Source organism: Coregonus lavaretus, assembly GCF_964263955.1.
Source record: "Coregonus lavaretus genome assembly, chromosome: 6".
Classification (NCBI taxonomy): Eukaryota; Metazoa; Chordata; class Actinopteri; order Salmoniformes; family Salmonidae; genus Coregonus; species Coregonus lavaretus.
In genome coordinates, this window is record NC_139993.1 from 57,819,041 (window position 1) to 57,841,599 (window position 22,559).

At 44.1% G+C, this 22,559-nt stretch overlaps 1 protein-coding gene across 1 annotated transcript in view; it reads right to left on the reverse strand.

Annotated features, from left to right (window-relative positions):
* The window catches only part of LOC311131091 (low-density lipoprotein receptor-related protein 8-like), a gene marked incomplete at both ends in the record, with an annotated part of 260,174 nt that overhangs the window by 30,513 nt on the left and 207,102 nt on the right, over window positions 1-22,559 (reverse strand). Inside the window, 3 exons of the mRNA XM_084163905.1 lie at window positions 3,533-3,704; window positions 17,886-18,011; window positions 21,145-21,264. Of these exons, the coding sequence (XP_084020031.1) occupies window positions 3,533-3,704; window positions 17,886-18,011; window positions 21,145-21,264 (418 nt within the window). The remainder of the gene's footprint in view (window positions 1-3,532; window positions 3,705-17,885; window positions 18,012-21,144; window positions 21,265-22,559) is intronic.

The following is a 22,559-nucleotide window of genomic DNA, read 5'->3' on the forward strand; positions in this document are numbered from 1 at the left end:
AGTAATACATCTGATAGGCTGTTGTCGACATTGGGGGAGGGACTCTCCTGGTCAGTAATACATCTGATAGGCTGTTGTCACCCTGGGGGAGGGACTCTACTGGTCAGTAATACATCTGATAGGCTGTTGTCACCCTGGGGGAGGGACTCTCCTGGTCAGTAATACATCTGATAGTCTGTTGTCGACATTGGGGGAGGGACTCTCCTGGCCAGTAATACATCTGATAGGCTGTTGTCGACATTGGGGGAGGGACTCTCCTGGTCAGTAATACATCTGATAGGCTGTTGTCACCCTGGGGGAGGGACTCTCCTGGTCAGTAATACATCTGATAGTCTGTTGTCGACATTGGGGGAGGGACTCTCCTGGCCAGTAATACATCTGATAGGCTGTTGTCGCCATGGGGGAGGGACTCTCCTGGTCAGTAATACATCTGATAGGCTGTTGTCGACATTGGGGGAGGGACTCTCCTGGTCAGTAATACATCTGATAGGCTGTTGTCGCCATGGGGGAGGGACTCTCCTGGTCAGTAATACATGTGATAGGCTGTTGTCGACATTGGGGGAGGGACTCTCCTGGTCAGTAATACATCTGATAGTCTGTTGTCGAAATTGGGGGAGGGACTCCCTGGCCAGTAATACATCTGATAGGCTGTTGTCGCCATGGGGGAGGGACTCTCCTGGTCAGTAATACATGTGATAGGCTGTTGTCGCCCAGACAGGAATACCCAGACAGGAACATCTTAACCTGGCAACTCTCTAACAACTCCTGCCCTAATCCTATTTCCTGTAGAAACTAGCTATTAGAATGGGCTTGTCGCCTTTCATCAGCAGACAAAGCAGCCAGCCTCTTTTCTTAAAGAGGGGGATTTGTCTGAGTAACTGAGGTGAGATGACCTGAGAGGAGACACAGCAGATCCACCATGAAACATTACTCCTCCACTACCTGGCTAGGCCTGTAGGAGAGCTTTATTAACCAGATGCAATGTCCCAATTCACACCCTAACACAACAGGGAGATAGAGGAACTAAAAGCTGGGAGAGTGGAAGGAGGAGGAGGATGGGGAGGAGGAGGAGGAGGAGGGAGAGGAGAAGGGGGAGGAGGAGGAGTAGGAGGAGGAGGGAGAGGAGGAGGAGGAGGAGTAGGGGGAGGAGGAGGAGGAGAGAGAGGAGGAGGCGGAGGAGGAGGAGTAGGGGGAGGAGGGAGAGGAGGAGGCGGAGGAGGAAAATTATTGAATAAAAAGGATAGGAGAGACAGGGACAGCAGACACACACACACACACAGACAGATAGAGAGAGCGAGCGAGACAGAGACGGATGGGGACAGACAGGGGAGGCAGTCTCATTAATTAGCTGTGTTATTGTTGATTTATTGATTATTTATTGTTGATCTCAGATGTTTTAATCACAGCAGGAAGTAAGCAGAGCTGCATGGACCCGCCACCACACTAACCACTATTAATTAACGCTAAGATAACGAGGATGGAGGATAACACAGAGGGGTTCACCACAGAGGGGCTCCCCACAGAGGGGTTCACCACAGAGGGGTTCCCCACAGAAGGGTTCACCACAGAGGGGCTCCCCACAGAGGGGCTCCCCACAGAGGGGTTCACCACAGAGGGGTTCACCACAGAGGGGCTCCCCACAGAGGGGTTCACCACAGAGGGGTTCACCACAGAGGGGCTCCCCACAGAAACACCTCACCACTCTGATGTTGTCATTTCTATGTGTATGTTTTGTATTATTTATAAAATATTTAAAATAAATTTTTTAAAGAAACACCTCACCACTCCTCCCCAGAAAATCATCCAGAGTGACAAGTGATGACTACACAACATGGAACTTGGAATATCCATAGCATCTCAGTGGGTATCCTACTGTGTGGCTGTTGCCTAATGTTAGCACAGCAGGGGTTAAGGTATACAACACGACAATTTCAGACCAGCGTGTGAGAAGTGTACGATACTGGTACACTAATGATGGAGTCTATGTGCACTTGCTGCTGTGCCAGCCCATAAGGAAGTATACAGGTTCTCTGCCAGTGGGTGTGAGGGCCAACTCATAGTCTGTGGTTATATGCTAGTTCTGAAGGAGAGTGTATAAAGACTGTACTTATCAATGTCAAATCAGTGTGTTTGTGTCCTCTCTCCTCCTCGGGCCCTGGGGTGTGAATGTGTGTGTGTGTGTGTGTGTGTTTGTTTGTGTGTGAGTGTGTATGTGATGAGTAATGGGGTGATTATTCAGGGAGAGGAATTAGAAGCAGCATATGGCCCAACTGAGATAATTTACCCTGGCCCCTGCCTCCAAGGGAGGGTGGCAAGCTCGTCATACACACACACTAGTGGATTTCTAACTATCTGTGTGTGAAGGACAAACAGCCCCATCATGCACCATCCATCTCTCCATTCCAGGTGTGCTTCGGGCATCAGCGTCATAATGTGTGACATGATGGAAAACGAACAACACACAGAGAGAGAGAGAGAGTGAGAGAGAGTGAGAGAGAATGAGAGAGAGAGAGAGAGAGGAGATGACAGGCAGCCAGGTGTTAGCTGGCCCAGGGTCTGGGTGAATGGGTTTGAAAATGGCCCTGGTCTGATGTAGAGTGATGAGCTTAGGGAGATGGATGGAGCCTTATCTCGACCCCTCCCTCCCTCCCTCCTCATCTCGGACACAATCAAGACAAAGCCGGGCCACTTGTCCCATCAGGTCAGGGCGTTCTGAGTTGGCTCCATGTATCGAACCACGGCAGACACACACACAGGAGTGGAAGGGAAAGAACCCAGTGGAGAGGGAGTGACAAATGAACAAACATAGTTTCTTCTCTCATTATGATGTTCTGAAATGTTCTCACCATCAGCACATTGTCTACTCAGACAGAAATAGAAGCTAGTGTGTGTTTGTGTACTTGTTTGCATGTCCAGTAGCTTCCTCTAGCACCCTAACAAGCCCCTGGATACATAGATCTGTGACTCATGGGCCTGTCATGATCTGTCTGTACACATACAGAGGGGAGAAGTGCTAAGGAGATCAGTAGTCAAGAGAGGAGAGAGAGGAGAGATGAGAGAGGAGAGAGGGGGAGAGGAGAGTGGAGAGAGGAGAGATGAGAGAGGGGAGAGGGGAGAGAGGAGGGGAGAGGAGAGAGAGAGAAGACATAGAGGAGAGAGGAGAGAGAGAGGAGAGAGAGAGAAGACAGAGAGGAGAGAGAGAGGAGAGAGGAGAGAGGAATGGCTCTGTAACTTCAGCCTGATAAGCGCCTTTCCACATAACCAGAGTTCGGCCAACTTTTCGAATTTAGAACATTGTTCTAATTCTAGACATTCAGTTACACAGCATTGTTTAAATATTCCCCATGTAATGTTAATTGGGAGCTAACATGGCTGCCATAGAATGTTGTAGTGTCATGTAACATAATTCAACATAATTCAGAAACCTCAATGTCCCAACTCTCTAAATATATGGCTCTGCACCATATTCACACTCACAGCAGATTTGTGCGTGTGCACCATGTGTGTGTGTGTGTGTGTGTGTGTGCGTTACCTGTAGATCTTGCGGTGGTAGAGGTCACACCAGTACATCTTGTTGGTGGTGACGTCCACATCCAGGGCTACAGCGTTCTTCAGAGCGGGCACCACCTGGGTGTAGTCTTTCTTTATCAGGTCTATACGGCAGATCTCATGGCGGTTGGTGAACATCAGGTAAGGGCTCTTCCCTGAGACACAACAGATATACAATATGATAACATTTCAATGCTGAAAACATTGATACAGACAGAGGAAAGCATTATTACAAAGTACAAGCTCGTCCCTGAGAGAGAACATTGGTAAAGCTAGATGAAACATTGGTAAATATAGATGAAACATTGGTAGAGATAGCTGAAACATTGGTAGAGATAGCTGAAACATTGGTAAATATAGATGAAACATTGGTAGAGATAGTTGAAACATTGGTAGAGATAGTTGAAACATTGGTAGAGATAGCTGACACATTGCTAAGCATGGAAAAAACAATTCTGATGATGTGAAATCAAGATCACAGTCACTGTTCTTATAACAGCTTATAATGGTTGGAAGGTCAAATCAAATCAAAAACAAATGTTTTTATTTGTCACATGCTTCGTAAACAACCGGTTTAGACTAGCCTATGCAAAGGGCCAAACAGTGTTCATGAGAAGATTAATACTAGTCAATAATTCACAGGTGTGTGCAATATTTTAACTAATTTCCTTCTAACAGAGTTACAATTTCCTTCCCACAAGGGACAAAGGTCAACAGAATATTTCACAACTCTTCCAGTAATACTTTAGAAATGACTTTAGACGCCACTTCCTTGTTCCTGGTTGATTGACAATGACAGGGCTCTAATGTCACCTCAACACCTCTCCTTATATCCAGTCTCTGTTTGTCTTGTAAAAAAGAGAGAATCTGTGGTCCATGAATCACGCTGTTCTATTCTTGGTACTGCAGATAGGCAAAGCTGTGTTTCTAGGTTATTATCCTGGGGTGAAATGTGTGTGTCTACGTCATCTACCCAAGGCATATTTCTCAGCACAGTGAAAGAGAATGACTCATTTGTTTGAATAATTCCCGCAAGGAACACACACACACACAAATACACACGGTAGCAGCAAACACACATGCACACAAACAATTAAACAAAATGCATACACATACAGTGGGGAAAAAAAGTATTTAGTCAGCCACCAATTGTGCAAGTTCTCCCACTTAAAAAGATGAGAGAGGCCTGTAATTTATATCATAGGTACACGTCAACTATGACGACAAATTGAGAAAAGAAATTCCAGAAAATCACATTGTAGGATTTTGAATGAATTTATTTGCAAATTATGGTGGAAAATAAGTATTTGATCACCTACAAACAAGCAACATTTCTGGCTCTCACAGACCTGTAACTTCTTCTTTAAGAGGCTCCTCTGTCCTCCACTCGTTACCTGTATTAATGGCACCTGTTTGAACTTGTTATCAGTATAAAAGACACCTGTCCTCAACCTCAAACAGTCACACTCCAAACTCCACTATGGCCAAGACCAAAGAGCTGTCAAAGGACACCAGAAACAAAATTGTAGACCTGCAACAGGCTGGGAAGACTGAATCTGCAATAGGTAAGCAGCTTGGTTTGAAGAAATCAACTGTGGGAGCAATTATTAGCAAATGGAAGACATACAAGACCACTGATAATCTCCCTCGATCTGGGGCTCTACGCAAGATCTCACCTCGTGGGGTCAAAATGATCACAAGAACGGTGAGCAAAAATCCCAGAACCACACGGGGGAACCTAGTGAATGACCTGCAGAGAGCTGGGACCAAAGTAACAAAGCCTACCATCAGTAACACACTACGCCGCCAGGGACTAAAATCCTGCAGTGCCAGACGTGTCCCCCTGCTTAAGCCAGTACATGTCCAGGCCCGTCTGAAGTTTGCTAGAGTGCATTTGGATGAGCCAGAAGAGGATTGGGAGAATGTCATATGGTCAGATGAAACCAAAATATAACTTTTTGGTAAAAACTCAACTCGTCGTGTTTGGAGGACAAAGAATGCTGAGTTGCATCCAAAGAACACCATACCTACTGTGAAGCATGGGGGTGGAAACATCATGCTTTGGGGCTGTTTTTCTGCAAAGGGACCAGGACGACTGATCCGTGTAAAGGAAAGAATGAATGGGGCCATGTATCGTGAGATTTTGAGTGAAAACCTCCTTCCATCAGCAAGGGCATTGAAGATGAAACGTGGCTGGGTCTTTCAGAATGACAATGATCCCAAACACACCGCCCGGGCAACGAAGGAGTGGCTTCGTAAGAAGCATTTCAAGGTCCTGGAGTGGCCTAGCCAGTCTCCAGATCTCAACCCCATAGACAATCTTTGGAGGGAGTTGAAAGTCCATGTTGCCCAGCGACAGCCCCAAAACATCACTGCTCTAGAGGAGATCTGCATGGAGGAATGGGCCAAAATACCAGCAACAGTGTGTGAAAACCTTGTGAAGACTTACAGAAAATGTTTGACCTGTGTCATTGCCAACAAAGGGTATATAACAAAGTATTGAGAAACTTTTGTTATTGACCAAATACTTATTTTCACCATAATTTGCAAATAAATTCATTACAAATCTACAATGTGATTTTCTGGAAAAAATTTTCTCATTTTGTCTGTCATAGTTGACGTGTACCTATGATGAAAATTACAGGCCTCTCTCATCTTTATAAGTGGGAGAACTTGCACAATTGGTGTCTGACTAAATACTTTTTTCCCCCACTGTACAGTACCAGTCAAAATTTTGGACACACCTACTCATTCAAGGGTTTTTCTTTATTTTTTACTATTTTCTACATTGTAGAATAGTAGTGAAGACATCAAAACTATGAAATAACACATATGGAATCATATAGTAACCAATAAAGTGTTAAACAAATCAAAATATATTTTATATTTGAGATTCTTCAAAGTAGCCACCCTTTGCATTGATGACAGCTTTGCACAGTCTTGGCATTCTCTCAACCAGCTTCATGAGGTAGTCACCTGGAATGCCTTTCAATTAACAGGTGTGCCTTGTTCAAAGTTAATTTGTGGAATTTCTTTTCTTCTTAATGCTTGAGCCAATCAGTTGTGTTGTGACAAGGTAGGGGTGGTATACAGAAGATAGCCCTATTTGGTAAAAGACCAAGTCCAAATTATGTCAAGAACAGCTCAAATAAGCAAAGAGAAATGACAGTCCATCATTACATAAGACATGAAGGTCAGTCAATCCAGAAAATGAAAGTTTATTCAAGAGCAGTTCCAAAAACCATCAAGCGCTATGATGAAACTGGCTCTCATGAGGACCGCCACAGGAAAGGAAGACCCAGAGTTATCTCTGCTGCAGAGGATAAGTTCATTAGAGTTACCAGCCTCAGAAATTCCCGCCCAAATAAATGCTTCACAGAGTTCAAGTAACAGACACATCTCAACATCAACTGTTCAGAGGAGACTGCGTGAATGACAGGCCTTCATGGTCGAATTGCTGCAAAGAAACCACTACTAAAGGACACCAATAAGAAGAAGAGACTTGCTTGGGCCAAGAAACACGAGCAATGGACATTAGACCGGTAGAAATCTGTCCTTTGGTCTGATGAGTACAAATTTGAGATTTTTGGTTCCAACCGCCGTGTCTTAGTGAGACGCAGAGTAGGTGAACGGATGATCTCTGCATGTGTGGTTCCCACTGTGAAGCATGGATGAGGAGGTGTGATGGTGTGGTGGTGCTTTTCTGGTAACAGTGACAGTGATTTATTTAGAATTCAAGGCACACTTACCAGCATGGCTACCATAGCATTCTGCAGCGATACGCCATCCCATCTGGTTTGCGCTTAATAGGACTACCATTTGTTCTTCAACAGGACAGTGACTCAACACACCTCCAGGCTGTGTAAGGGCTATTTGACTAAGAAGGAGAGTGATGGAGTGCTGCATCAGATGACCTGGCTTCGACAATCACCCAACCTCAACCCAATTGAGATGGTTTGGGATGAGTTGGACCGCAGTGAAGGAAAAGCAGCCAACAAGTACTCAGCATTTGTGGGAACTCCTTCAAGACAGTTGGAAAAGCATTCCAGGTGAAGCTGGTTGACAGAATGCCAAGAGTGTGCAAAGCTGCCAACAAGGCAAAGGGTGGCTACTTTGAAGAATCTAAAATCAAAAATATATTTTGATGTAGAAAATGTAGAAAATAGTAAAAATATTTTGAATGAGTAGGTGTGTCCAAACTTTTGACTGGTACTGTATGCTCACACACATACACTCAAACACACACACACAGCTCTAGCTTAGCTGCGTGGAAAGAAACCTACTCCCCAAACCTCCACCTCCTACATTATCCTCTAACTGCCTTCTATTTTCATTTGGCTTTCCATCTCTAATAGCTGCTCTGTCGTCACACACACACACACACACACACACACACAAACAAACACACACACACACACACACACACACACACACACACACACACGCACACACACACACGCACACACACACACACACACACACACACGCACACACACACACACACACACACACACGCACACACACACACACACACGCACACACACACACACACACACACGTCTTGGTACCGTACATGAATAGCTCACAAGGAGAGTGTGGAGTAGACCTCTCACTCATTGCCACACAGCAATCTCTCTCCTCTCTCTTCTCTTTGACCATCTCTCTTATTACCCCTCCATGAGTAGTTCTCAACCTCACAGAATCACCATCTCAAGTAGCTCTGTTCTGTTCTGTTCCCTGGCCTAAATGGTGATTGAGAGAGAAAGGATGAGTTGGAAAGATAAAGAGAGTGAGTGAGTGAGAGAGAGAGAGAGAGAGAGAGAGAGAGAGAGAGAGAGAGAGACAGAGAGAGAGAGGAGATGACAGGCAGCCAGGTGTTAGCTGGCCCAGGGTCTGGGTGAATGGGTTTGAAAATGGCCCTGGTCTGATGTAGAGTGATGAGCTTAGGGAGATGGATGGAGCCTTATCTCGCCCCCTCCCTCCCTCCCTCCTCATCTCGGACACAATCAAGACAAAGCCGGGCCACTTGTCCCATCAGGTCAGGGCGTTCTGAGTTGGCTCCATGTATCGAACCACGGCAGACACACACACACAAACACACACACACTTGCACACACCCACCAGCCACGCCTAGATTAGTTTCTCAGTCCCAGGCTGCTACGGGCCACTGCACGGGGAGCAAATATTTTCATTTTCACTGCGAGTTAGGATTCAATCATTTTCCCTGTCTGCTGGATTTGTACCCATCAATTTCAGCCGCTCTCCCACTAGGGAAGGGAGAGAGAGAGCGAGAGAGAGAGAGAGACAGAAACACAGAGCGAGAGCAACTGAGAGTGAGAGACCGAGAGACAGAGAAAGAGAGAGAAGAGAGAGCGAGCGAGAGACAGAGAGAGAGAGAGAGAGAGAGAGAGAGAGAGAGAGAGAGAGAGAGAGAGAAGGAACAGCACGAAAAAGAAAGAACAGCAGATCAGAAATCAGCTCAATGTAATTGAGTAATCCATAGAATCTAACCACTTCTGGGAAAATTGGAACACACTAAACAAACAATACAAAGAGTTATCTATCCAAAATGGAGATGTGTGGATAGACCACTTTTTTTGGCTCTATAACAAAGATCAAACAGCAATTTTTTAAAATAAAAAATAAAAAATATATATATACATGATCAATTACAAATCTTAGAATCAGCTATTAAACACTACCAAAACCCACTGGATTCTCCAATTACATTGAATGAACTACAGGACCAAATACAAACCCTCCAACCTAAAAAGGCCTGTGGTGTTGATGGTATCCTACATGAAATGGTCCTCTGTAGCTCAGCTGGTAGAGCACGGCGCTTGTAACGCCAAGGTAGTGGGTTCGATCCCCGGGACCAACCATACACAAAAATGTATGCACGCATGACTGTAAGTCGCTTTGGATAAAAGCGTCTGCTAAATGGCATATTATATCATATATATCATCATATCATATCATGAACAGGGGCGGTCTGTTCAATAGGGCGATATGGGCGACGCACTGCCAAACGGGAAAAGGAAGGGATTTTTTTTCTAATCAATTATATCACGGCAACAGTAGTTCAGTGTTCTAATCTAGACGTTTGATCTGCCAGCCACTAAATGTCCAATCAGGCTAAAGTCGTGCTTCAAATGTCCCCGCCCGTTTTGGGGCGATTTCAGTCAGGTTGAAAATCGCCCAGAAGTCTCTCATAGCCTCTAATGTAAAATATTTTTTTTTCAAATTTCAGAGCTTTCAATACAATCTCTATGGGTTTCTGAGGGCTTGCACTTACGCGCTTTCGTCATACGTAACGTAACGTAACCATGAACGTAACTAAGAAACTACTCTTTCACCCTGAAGGCGGCACCGCAGACAGCACCGCTTGGACAGCGACTGGTGTAACCGACATGCACCATCTTTCAGAAAAGATTAAGAAAAATGAGCTGTCAAAGAACCACATTGATAGCGGTTTGAGATTGTCTGCTTTGGGGAGAGTGAATATTGCCACTCAACTGGATGAGGGATACAGGCTAGCTGTCCGCCGCCACAACGATGAGGTTAGCAACAGCAGAGTCGTGAACACTGTCTACGAGAATCGAGACGACCTCATAGAATGTTTTGAAGCCATCCGGACGGGTTCATTGGGTTCCTTTGACCAGCCCACCGTACCAGAAGCTACAGAAGAAGGACATCGATGCTGTCTTTATCAAACGTGCCCTCGACAGCTTCGCAAGCAGTGTGCAGGCCATAAGGTAAGATAAAGATTAAACAATATCATTCGATCTTTCTCAAAGCAGAGCTTTATTTGAAAATGTATGCATGAAAGGAGACTGCATTTGTGTTTGAAATTACATTATTCTCATTATATATGGCCAGTGGTGTAATCTATCTTATTTTATATACTATGTGTACTGTACAGTGGTGCTCATAAGTGTATGAACACATTCTAAAGCTGACTAAAAAGAGGAATAAAAAAATAAAAAAATCATCTTTTGGAAATTGATCTTAATGACTTCATTAAAAAAGTTGGAAAATCCAACCTTTAAGGACACCAATTTTATTTTCTTTTTTATTCCTCTTTTTAGTCAACTTTAGCATGGGATCATAAGCTTATGAGCACCACTGTATACTGTGCTGAACATCCAGGCTATGTGAGACACAAAGGCTAACTTAAACACTAAAGACTTTATGCATCCCTGCCCATTTTAAGTGGAACTGAAGTATTTGTACTATACATGGATACATTGCATATACCTGTGCATCACATAGACAACAATACTGTACAAAGCCAACAAACACATTGGTCTGTTTGCCTTCAGGGACTCCTCTCAACAGCAGCTGCAAGAAGCAACAGGAGCCAAAAGACCCAGAACAGCTTTGAGAGAAGAGGAGAAGCAGAGGCTGTCTGAAGAGGTCTGCAACACCATCCTGGATCACACCAAAGAAAGGTTCTCTTTCTCTGGCCACCTTGTGAGTGCTACCTTACTGCAAGCAGACATGTTTGAAAGGTACTGCCATTCAAAAAAATAAAAAATCTGTTCATGTTCATTTTTACAAATCTATACAATTGGCCAGAATATGGTTGTTCATATTTACAAATCTATACAATTGGCCAGAATATGGTTGTTCATTTTTACAAAGCCATACATATTGTTTATGCAGTGTTGAGGAATGTGAAAGAACACCCTTGATTATTTTTACTGTGATAACTTATTTTGCTTTTGTAAGCCAACACTTTTGAGATCAGTCAATAAATGCTTCTGGTATTGACTTATATGCTGCCCCTGTCTTCATGTTGTTGCTGGACATATCTTTTTAAAAATGTGTGTAGGTCACCTAAATCATCAGAAAAATTGCCCCCCCTGAGAATTTTTTCAGGAGCCGCCACTGATCATGAAATGATAAAATATACAGACCACAAACTCCAATTGGCTATACTTAAACTCTTTAACATCATCCTCAGCTATGACATCTTCCCCAATATTTGGAACCAATGACTGATCACCCCAATCCACAAAAGTGGAGACAAATTTGACCCCAATAACTACCGTGGGATATGTGTCAACAGCAACCTTGAGAAAATCTTCTGCATTATCTTTAACAGCAGATCTGTACATTTCCTCAGTGAAAACAATGTGCTGAGCAAATGTCAAATTGACTTTTTACCAAATTACCGTACGACAGACCACGTGTTCACCCTGCACACCCTAATCGACAAACAATCAAAACAAAACAAAGGCAAAGTCTTCTCATGCTTTGTTGATTTCAAAAAAGCTTTTGACTCAATTTGGCATGAGGGTCGGCTATACAAATTGATGGAAAGTGGTGTTGGGGGAAAAACATACGACATTATAAAATCCATGTACACAAACAACAAGTGTGCGGTTAAAATTGGCAAAAAACACACACATTTCTTTCCACAGGGCCGCCGGGTGAAACATGGATGCAGCTTAAGCCCCACCCTCTTCAACATATATATCAACAAATTGGCAAGGGCACTAAAACAGTCTGCAGCACCCGGCCTCACCCTACTAGAATCTGAAGTCAAATGTCTACTGTTTGCTGATGATCTGGTGCTTCTGTCCCCAACCAAGGAGGGCCTACAGCAGGACCTAGATCTTCTGCACAGATTCTGTCAGACCTGGGCCCTGACAGTAAATCTCAGTAAGACAAAAACAATGGTGTTCCAAAAAAGGTCCAGTTGCCAGGACCACAAATACAAATTCCATCTAGACACCATTGCCCTAGAGCACACAAAAAAACTATACATACCTCAGCCTAAACATCAGCGCCACAGGTAACTTCCACAAAGCTGTGAACAATCTGAGAGACAAGGCAAGAAGGGCCTTCTATGCAATCAAAAGGAACATCAAATTTGACATACCGATTAGGATCTGGCTAAAAATACTTGAATCTGTTATAGAATGTATTTCCCTTTATGGTTGTGAGGTCTGGGGTCTGCTCACCAACCAATCATTTACAAAATGGTACAAACACCAAATTGAGACTCTGCATGCAGAATTCTGCAAAAATATCCTCTTTGTACAATGTAAAACACCAAATAGTGCATGCAGAGCAGAATTAGGCCGATACCCGCTAATGATCAAAATCCAGAAAAGAGACGTTAAATTCTACAACCACCTAAAAGGAAGCGATTCCCAAACCTTCATAACAAAGCCATCACCTACAGAGAGATGAACCTGGAGAAGAGTCCCCTAAGCAAGCTGGTCCTGGGGCTCTGTTCACAAACAGACCCCACAGAGCCCCAGGACAGCAACACAATTAGACCCAACCAAATCATGAGAAAACAAAAAGATAATTACTTAACACATTGGAAAGAATCAACAGAAAAACAGCGCAAACTAGAATGCTATTTGGCACTAAACAGACAGTACACAGTGGCAGAATACCTGACCACTGTGACTGACCCAAAATTAAGGAAAGCTTTGACTATGTACAGACTCAGTGAGCATAGCCTTGCTATTGAGAAAGGCCACCGTAGGCAGACCTGGCTCTTAAGAGAAGACAGGCTATGTGCACACTGCCCAAAAAATGAGGTGGAAACTGAGCTGCACTTCCTAACCTCCTACCAAATGTAAGACCATATTAGAGAAACATATTTCCCTCAGATTACACAGAACCACAAAGAATTCGAAAACAAATCCAATTTGATCAACTCCCATATCTATTGGGTGAAATTCCACAGTGTGCCATCACAGCAGCAAGTTTTGTGACCTGTTGCCACAAGAAAAGGGCAACCAGTGAAGAACAAACACCATTGTAAATACAACCCATATTTATGTTTATTTATTTTCCCTTTTGTACTTTAACTATTTGCACATTGCTACAACACTGATTATATAGACATAATATGACATTTGAAATGTCTCTATTATTTTGGTACTTGTGTGAGTAATATTTACTGTTCACTTTTTATTGTTTATTTCACTTTTGTTTATCCATTTCACTTGCTTTGGCAACGTAAACATATGTTTCCCATGCCAATAAAGCCCTTTAAATTGAAATTGAATTGAGAGAGAGAGATGTCCTACTGCCTCTGTCAACACAGTCCCCAGCCCCCCTTAAATCTGCCATATTTTAGCCCTGCACTGTCAGCCAATTAAGATAAGCTTTGAAAATGATAAAGCTGGACAGATATGCAGCCAGGCCTGAGGAATCGATCTGACGTACAGAAACAGTTAGTTACAATTATGGAAAAAAAACGTATTAAACACAGACTGTAAATGTGAAAATATGAATATTCTGAGTTGTCATCCTCATGAAGAAACTCCACTCTTTCTATTCTCTACTAAATCCACAAGACCAAAGTTACCATGTCATTCTGAAACTCCATCTAATACAGGCAAAAATATACAGTTTACATGTATATTCCATTAGATCCATGTCAGGCTAGGACTTCAGAGAGCGCTGAATGTTTGAACCAATCCATCCCTAGTTTTGTGATGTCTATGGCTGCCCTAGCCTCTGCCCTAGACTCTGCCCTAGACTCTGCCCTAGACTCTGCCCTAGACTCACTATGACAGACAGGAGCTGAGCTGAGCAGAGGCACTGCCACAACAGACAGAGCTGGATTACATTGCTGCCTGTCTTTTAACAAATGCTGGGAAGGAGACTGGGAACTGTTATATATTTATATAGAGGGAGGGAGGGAGATACCCTAAAGGGAGAAAAGGGTGCATAGTGAGATTGAGGGAGCGACAGTAAAAAGGTGGACTGAGGAGTAAAACACAGAGATGCAGACAGATAGGCAAGGAGAGGGAAAGAGTGGAGTATAGAGGAGGACAAAGAGGATGACAAAGAGGAGTATAGAGGAGGACAAAGAGGAGGTAAAGAGGAGTATAGAGGAGGACAAAGAGGAAGACAAGGAGAAGTATAGAGGAGGACAAAGAGGAGTATAGATGAGGACAAAGAGGAGGACAAAGAGGAATATAGAGGAGGACAAAGAGGAGGACAAAGAGGAGTATAGAGGAGGACAAAGAGGAGGACAAATAGGAGGAAAAAGAGGAGTATAGAGGAGGACAAATAGGAGGACAAAGAGGAGTATAGAGGAGGACAAAGAGGAAGACAAAGATGAGTATAGAGGAGGACAAAGAGGTGGACAAAGAGGTGGACAAAGAGGAGGACAAAGAGGAGTATAGATGAGGACAAAGAGGAGGACAAATATGATTATAGAGGAGGACAAAGAGGAGTATAGAGGAGGACAAAGAGGAGTATAGAGGAGGACAAAGAGGAGTATAGAGGAGTATAGAGGAGGACACAGAGGAGGACAAAAGAGGAGTATAGAGGAGGACAAAGAGGAGTATAGAGGAGGACAAAGAGGAGGAAAAAGAGGAGTCTAGAGGAGGACAAAGAGGAGGGCAAAGAGGAGTATAGAGGAGGACAAAGAGGAGTATAGAGGAGGACAAAGCGGAGTATAGAGGAGGACTAAGAGGAGTATAGATAAGGACAAAGAGGAGTATAAAGGAGGACAAAGAGGAGTATAGAGGAGGACAAAGAGGAGTATAGAGGAGTATAGAGGAGGACACAGAGGAGGATAAAGAGAAGGACAAAGAGGAGAGCAAAGAGGAGTATAGAGGAGGACAAAGAGGAGGTCAAAGAGGAGTATAGAGGAGGACAAAGAGGAGTATAGAGGAGGACAAAGAGGAGGACAAAGAGGAGGACAAAGAGGAGTATAGAGGAGGACAAAGAGGAGTATATATATTTTCTGTTGTATTTTTTACTTTGTTTTTTTTTACCCCATATGTAACTCTGTGTTGTTGTTTTTATCACACTGCTTTGCTTTATCTTGGCCAGGTCGCAGTTGTAAATGAGAACGTGTTCTCAACTGGCTTACCTGGTTAAATAAAGGTGAAATAAAAAAATAAAACAAAAATATAGATAAGGACAAAGAGTATAAAGGAGGACAAAGAGGAGTATAGAGGAGGACAAAGAGGAGTATAGAGTAGGACAAAGAGGAGTATAGAGGAGGACACAGAGGAGGATAAAGAGAAGGACAAATAGGAGAGCAAAGAGGAGTATAGAGGAGGACAAAGAGGAGGATAAAGATGAGTATAGAGGAGGACAAAGAGGAGGACAAAGAGGAGTATAGAGGAGGACAAAGAGGAGAACAAAGAGGAGGACAAAGAGGAGGACAAAGAGGAGGTTAAAAGAGGAGGGGAAAGAGGAGTATAGATGAGGACAAAGAGGAGGACAAAGAGGAGGACAAAGTGGATTATAGAGGAGGACAAAGAGGAGTATAGAGGAGGACAAAGAGGCGTATAGAGGAGGACAAGGAGGAGGACAAAGGGGAGGACAAAGATGAGTATAGAGGAGGACAAAGAGGAGTATAAAGGAGGACAAAGAGGAGGTTAAAGAGGAGTATCGAGGAAGACAAAGAGGAGTATAGAGGAGGACAAAGAGGAAGAAAAAGAGGAGTATAGAGGAGGACAAAGAGGAGGACGAAAGAGGAGTATAGAGGAGGACAAAGAGGAGTATAGAGGAGGACAAAGAGGAGTATAGAGGAGGACAAAGAGGAGTATAGAGGAGTATAGAGGAGGACACAGAGGAGGATAAAGAGAAGGACAAAGAGAAGGACAAAGAGGAGAGCAAAACTGCACACCTCAGTGTTTTATGAGAATAGACTGAGTAAGTATATATTTACATGTTTGCAGAGAATGCTGCAGTATAATTGCAGACACGGACACAAACACACACAAATGCATGTATGCACAAAGGAAAAATTGTGAGAGCCAATCAGTTAGTCATTAACTGTTAGTGAGTGATATTGCACCCAGGGTGAACAAAATAAAACATTCAATGACTTGTGGGAATCAACTTGCTCCATTGTATGGTAAATTACATACTTTTGGATTATAGCGATGAACGTAACATGATGCCACCAACCTGGGAGTTGTGGTTTTAATGACCTTCTACACTGTTCATAGTAACTAGAGAACCATATGGGAGACTGCTGTCTAAATCATTATGCGTGGTAGCTACAATTAAAACTAGTAAAACACTTCAGAAAGTATATCAAATGAGTATTCTTATAACGCTTTCTCCATCCAGCCTCCAAGGGCTTTCCAAGTTAAGACGATATTCAGACATCGTCAGTGAGCAGTAAAAAGTAGCATAATGGCCCATGCCCTCTAATCTGTGTGTGTGATTGGATGAAGGGTAATAATGGTATCGCGTTCGCTGAACATCACAAATAAAGCCTTAGGTTTTACAGCTCAGTGTGATCTGCTTAACGACATCATCGCTTCAGCTGTCAGCTCCTGTTGTCGAGCAGGAGAGTGAACCTAACCAATCTACCGCAGTGGAATGTGTGTGTGTGTTCGTGTGTTGTCTGTAAATTGGTATGAGTGTGTGCGTCGTTGAGAATGTACGAGGTTGTGTGTCTGTTGATGTGTGTGTCTGTGAGTGTGGAGGTTCATTAAATCCATATTACCTCAGCATCACATAGCAGGCGCCTCTGCATTTCTACCTCCTTCCCAAGCTTCAGAATAAATAAACCACTGCATAAATAATAATAATAATAATAATAATAATATGTCCCTGTCTCTCTGTGCTGCATAGGCTGCAATCAACAATACGGATGGATGCGCCCAACAGAACGCAACTCTCCATCACTTCACTTCAATAACCAAGGAGCTATTCTATTAACACCAACACAAGCAAGCACGAATGCACACACACCCCCCCTCCCCTCCGCTCTAATAATAAACGCCCCAGCTTTCTGACAGTGTGTATGCTCTCTCTAACAGTAACAAAGATGTGCCTTCTCAGATGGAAGGTAATCAATGTCGTTTTTCACGCCACTTAGAGCAAAGCCGAGCCAATTGCTGCTTAAGCCCCCTCATTACCGCATCAGTTTGCCCTGTAATGATCTAACCTAAGAATGATGATGCTAATCAAAAATACTGTCTTTCTCTACACAGTCAAAGATCAGTCCCAGGCCCCGAAGTTAAGACCAGGGACATTATTTATATTCATGCCCAGCCTGGAGTGTTTACCGTGGGGGCACGGAGAGGGACAATACCTGGCTGTGTCCTACAGCGCCCTGACAGGCAAGGGGGGAATGTTTTTATTTTCATTACCTGAGAAGCAGAAAGCAAATATTTGCCTTACCGACCGCAGATTGCTGTGCCGTGCTAGTCCTGCATACAAAGAACCTCCATTCATATCGGATGGGCTGAGAATAGACTGTGATGTTGCTGGGTTGCGGTGTGTGTGTGCATGCATGCATGTATGTGTGTGTGTATATATCTGTGTTTGTGTGTGTCTATGTCTCTTCTGTGGTTGCCAGGGACATAATGGGATGCCTCTCTTACCCACGGCCTTGCAGGTCTTGGTGCTGGGGTCCATCTCATAGCCCTCGTAACATTCACACTTGTAGTCTCCTTTGTAGTTGATGCAGATCTGGCTGCATGAGTTGGGATTCTCACACTCATCTATGTCTGGGGAGAGACATTAGAAATACATCAATAACACAGGACACACTGTCTCCACACAGACAGGAGACCAAGGGGATGGGCGGTAGGTAGAGATATATGTAAGTACTGTTTGGAAAGAGAGAGTACGAGAAGAGAAGGGAACGTGTAAGAGATTGAGAGAGCAATTTTCAGACAGAGCAATCGTTGGTCATGATGTAATGGCTAAAGGGAACAGGGTTTCCATTAGGAAAATGTGGCTCCCGGACATTTGACCGGCTGCATTTTAATTTACCGCACATTTGAGCAATTTACCAGACCCATATGCATTGGGTGCGTAACCTGATTAAAGCGTCCACCCACGGTGCTCAGAATGACAGAAATCACATTTAGATTATGGTAATTCATATTAACAGAACATGCAAGTCGAGGATGCAATGATGTGCGGCCCTTCTTCCCGAATTCTGATGCACACTTTGAAGATGTTAGAATAACTGTCCACATTTACTTTTCCTCAGTCAACAAGATGAGTAACGAACAGTAAAATCACTAGCCTATGTCAATCTACTATCCCCCAAGGTAGAAAAGTTGACCTATTCTATTGTTCAGCTTGTCGAGAAAAAAATGGCCTATTCTTAACACTCTGGGACAGTTTTTGAACGATAAATCCCAAATGCATCCAACCAGTAGGCTACAAAAAAACTAAACGTTAAGATGCAACAGATCAGAACGTTTAGCTTTAAAATGTTGATAAACTGTTATTATATACATTATAAGCGCAGCAATGCACATAAGGCAGTAGGCTGTGCGCGAATGTTCGTTCCATAATGCAATTAGCGGGAAAACACTCTGCAAATGCGAGCGGTTTCATGTGACAGAGATGAAAATACAGTGCCTTCGGAAAGTATTCAGACCCCTTGAATTTTTCCACATTTGTTATGTTACAGCCTTATTCTAAAATGGATTAAATAAATAAAAATCCTCAGCAATCTACACACAATACCCCATAATGACAAAGCGAAAACAGGTTTTTAGATTTTTTTTTTTGGGGGGGGGGGGGGGGGGTTGGGGGAAATAGAAAAATTAAAAACAGAACTACCTTATTTACTTAAGTATTCACACCCTTTGCTATGAGACTCGAAATTGAGCTCAGGTGTATCCTGTTTCCATTGATCATCCTTGAGATGTTTCTACAACTTGATTGGAGTCCACCTGTGGTAAATTCAATTGATTGGAAATGATTTGGTAAGGCACACACCTGTCTATATAAGGTCCCACAGTTGACAGTGCATGTCAGAGCAAAAACCAAGCCATGAGGTCGAAGGAATTGTCCATAGAGCTCCGAGACAGGATTGTGTCGAGGCACAGATCTGGGGAAGGGTACCAAAAAATATCTGCAGCATTGAAGGTCCCCAAGAACCCAGTGGTCTCCATCATTCCTAAATGTTTGGAACCACCAAGACTCTTCATAGAGCTGGCCGCCCGGCCAAACTGAGCAATCGGGGGAGAAGGGCCTTGGTCAGGGAGGTGACCAAGATCCCGATTGTCTGGTCTGATGAATCCAAGATTGAACTCTTAGGCCTGAATACCAAGCTTCACTTCTGGAGGAAACCTGGCACCATCCCTACGGTGAAGCATGGTGTTGGCAGCACCATGCTGTGGGGATGTTTTTCAGCTGCAGGGACTGGGAGACTAGTCAGGATCGAGGCAAAGATGAACGGAACAAAGTACAGAGAGATCCTTAATGAAAACCGCTCAGGACCTCAGACTGGGGCAAAGGTTCACCTTCCAAAAGGACAATGACCCTAAGCACACAGCCAAGACAACGCAGGAGTGGGTTTGGGACAAGTCTCTGAATGTCCTTGAGTGGCCCAGCCAGAGCCCGGACTTGAACCCCATTTAACATCTCTGAAGAGACCTGAAAATAGCTGTGCAGCAACGGTCCCCATCGAACTTGACAGAGCTTGAGAGGATCTGCAGAGAAGAATGGGAGAAACTCACCAAATACAGGTGTGCCAAGCTTGTAGCATCATAACCAAGAAGACTCAAGGCTGTAATCGCTGCCAAAGGTGCTTCAATAAAGGACTGAGTAAAGGGTCTGAATACTTATATAAATGTGATATTTCAGTTTTTTATTTTTAATAAATTTGCCAAACTTGATAAAATCCTGTTTTTGCTTTGTCATTATGGGGTATTGTGTGTAGATGGATGAGGAAAAAAAACATTTAAATCAATTTTAGAATAAGGCTGTAACCTAACAAAATGTGGAAAAAGTCAAGGGGTCTGAATACTTTCCGAAGACACTGTATCTGTTCGTAATTTAGAAAGAGGGGAGATCTAATATGTAACAACTAGCATGGGTTGCTAATATGACTAGGATTGTGCCTTTGGCTACAGGACAATGAAAGAAAGTTTATATCAAATAATTGCCTCCACGGATATGGTCTGATTTTGGTTAGGCTACTTTGAAGCAAGGTAAGACATGCGTCATATGTAGTAAAATTTTCAGGTTTCAAACAATTCCGTTTTGAAAATGCACACTGCCTCCAGCTCATTGCAGAGTGGTGTGTGACGTGCTGATGAAGCCTGTCTTCCGTCGTCTGCGTTTACAGTTTGAGATGCAGTAGGAGCAGCTCTCACGCTTTCTGACAGATTTTCCTCTCAAAGGCTCTGTATCTGTTTGCTGTGTGTGTGATAAATAAGATACATAACGAATATACTGTACACACGCACCAATTTAATTCCACGAAATTATGCAAATTAACCTACAGACTGATAAGCATGACCAGTCAAATGTATTTCCATCAACTGGAATTTCCATCAATGAAGAGGCTAAAAGCATTATTTCTTAATGGGATTTTTTCTTCTTCTCCTGGACAATTGGCCAGCGGCAATTTTAATTATCGGGCTTTTCTATTTTTTTATCGGCCAAAAGCTGGCTATTACTGGCTAACGGAATCCCTGAAAGTGAATGAGAGCCATTTTGGTGTATTGAAGTAAGGTTTTAGATTGTCTGGTCCTGTACCTTCACAGGTCTTGTCTGAGAGGGACAGGTTGTCTGGTCCTGTACCTTCACAGGTCTTGTCTGAGAGGGACAGGTTTTCTGGTCCTGTACCTTCACAGGTCTTGTCTGAGAGGGACAGGTTGTCTGGTACTCTACCTTCACAGGTCTTCTTGTCCATTAGTTGGTATCCAGAGGGACAGTCACACTCATAACCGATCCTCCTGTTTCTGCAGATGTGAGAGCAGCCTCCATTTTTGTCTGCACACTCATTCACACCTAGAGAGAGAGAGGGAGAGAGAGAGAGAGAGAGAGAGAGAGAGAGAGGGGGGGGGGGTGAAAGGGAGTTAAACATCAATAAAACAACCAAGATATTGGTGTGTGTGTGTGTGTGTGTGTGTGTGTGTGTGTGTGTGTGTGTGTGTGTGTGTGTGCGCCTGGGGAGGCTCTAGGGGAATATGTAGCTATTACACACCTGGAACCAGTCCAAAATGTACTGGGGCTCAAGAGGGGGCGGCTATGCGTCAGGTGCCCCGTCTAATTTGATTTCCTCAAAGGAGCAGCTCTCCTTCCCTTATCCCCCTATCCATCCCTCCTCCTCCTCCTCCCCATATCCCTCTCCTTCCTCCACTTATCCCTCCATCCATCCCTCCTCCTCCCCATATCCCTCTCCTTCCTCCCCTTATCCCCCTATCCATCCCTCTATCCATCCCTCCTCCTCCCCATATCCCTCTCCTTCCTCCCCTTATCCCCCTATCCATCCCTCTATCCATCCCTCCTCCTCACCATATCCCCCTCCTTCCTCCCCTTATCCATCCCTCTATCATCCCTCCTCCTCCCCATATCCCTCTCCTTCCTCCCCTTATCCCCCTATCCATCCCTCCTCCTCCCCATATCCCCCTCCTTCCTCCCCTTATCCCCCTATCCATCCCTCTATCATCCCTCCTCCTCCCCATATCCCCCTCCTTCCTCCCCTTATCCATCCCTCTATCCATCCCTCCTCCTCCCCATATCCCTCTCCTTCCTCCCCTTATCCCTCTATCCATCCCACTATCCATCCCTCCTCCTCACCATATCCCTCTCCTTCCTCCCCTTATCCATCCCTCTATCCATCCCTCCTCCTCACCATATCCCTCTCCTTCCTCCCCTTATCCATCCCTCTATCCATCCCTCCTCCTCCCCATATCCCCCTCCTTCCTCCCCTTATCCCCTTATCCATCCCTCCTGCTCCCCATATCCCTCTCCTTCCTCCCCTTATCCATCCCTCTATCCATCCCTCCTCCTCCCCATATCCCTCTCCTTCCTCCCCTTATCCCCCTATCCATCCCACTATCCATCCATCCCTTCTCCTCCTCCTCTTTCCTCCTCTTATCCCTTTATCCATCCCTCCTCCTTACCTTCCCTCTCTCTCCTTCTGTTCCCCTTTCAGTATCTATCCTCTCCTTACCCCCCTCCCCTCCTCCTTCTCTCTACCAGTCTCCATCCTTCCTTGCATCCCTTTATCCCACTCCTTCCTCCCTTCCGCTCATAATCCTAGCAGATAGAGTGGTGTTGACAGCAGACACTTCATTATG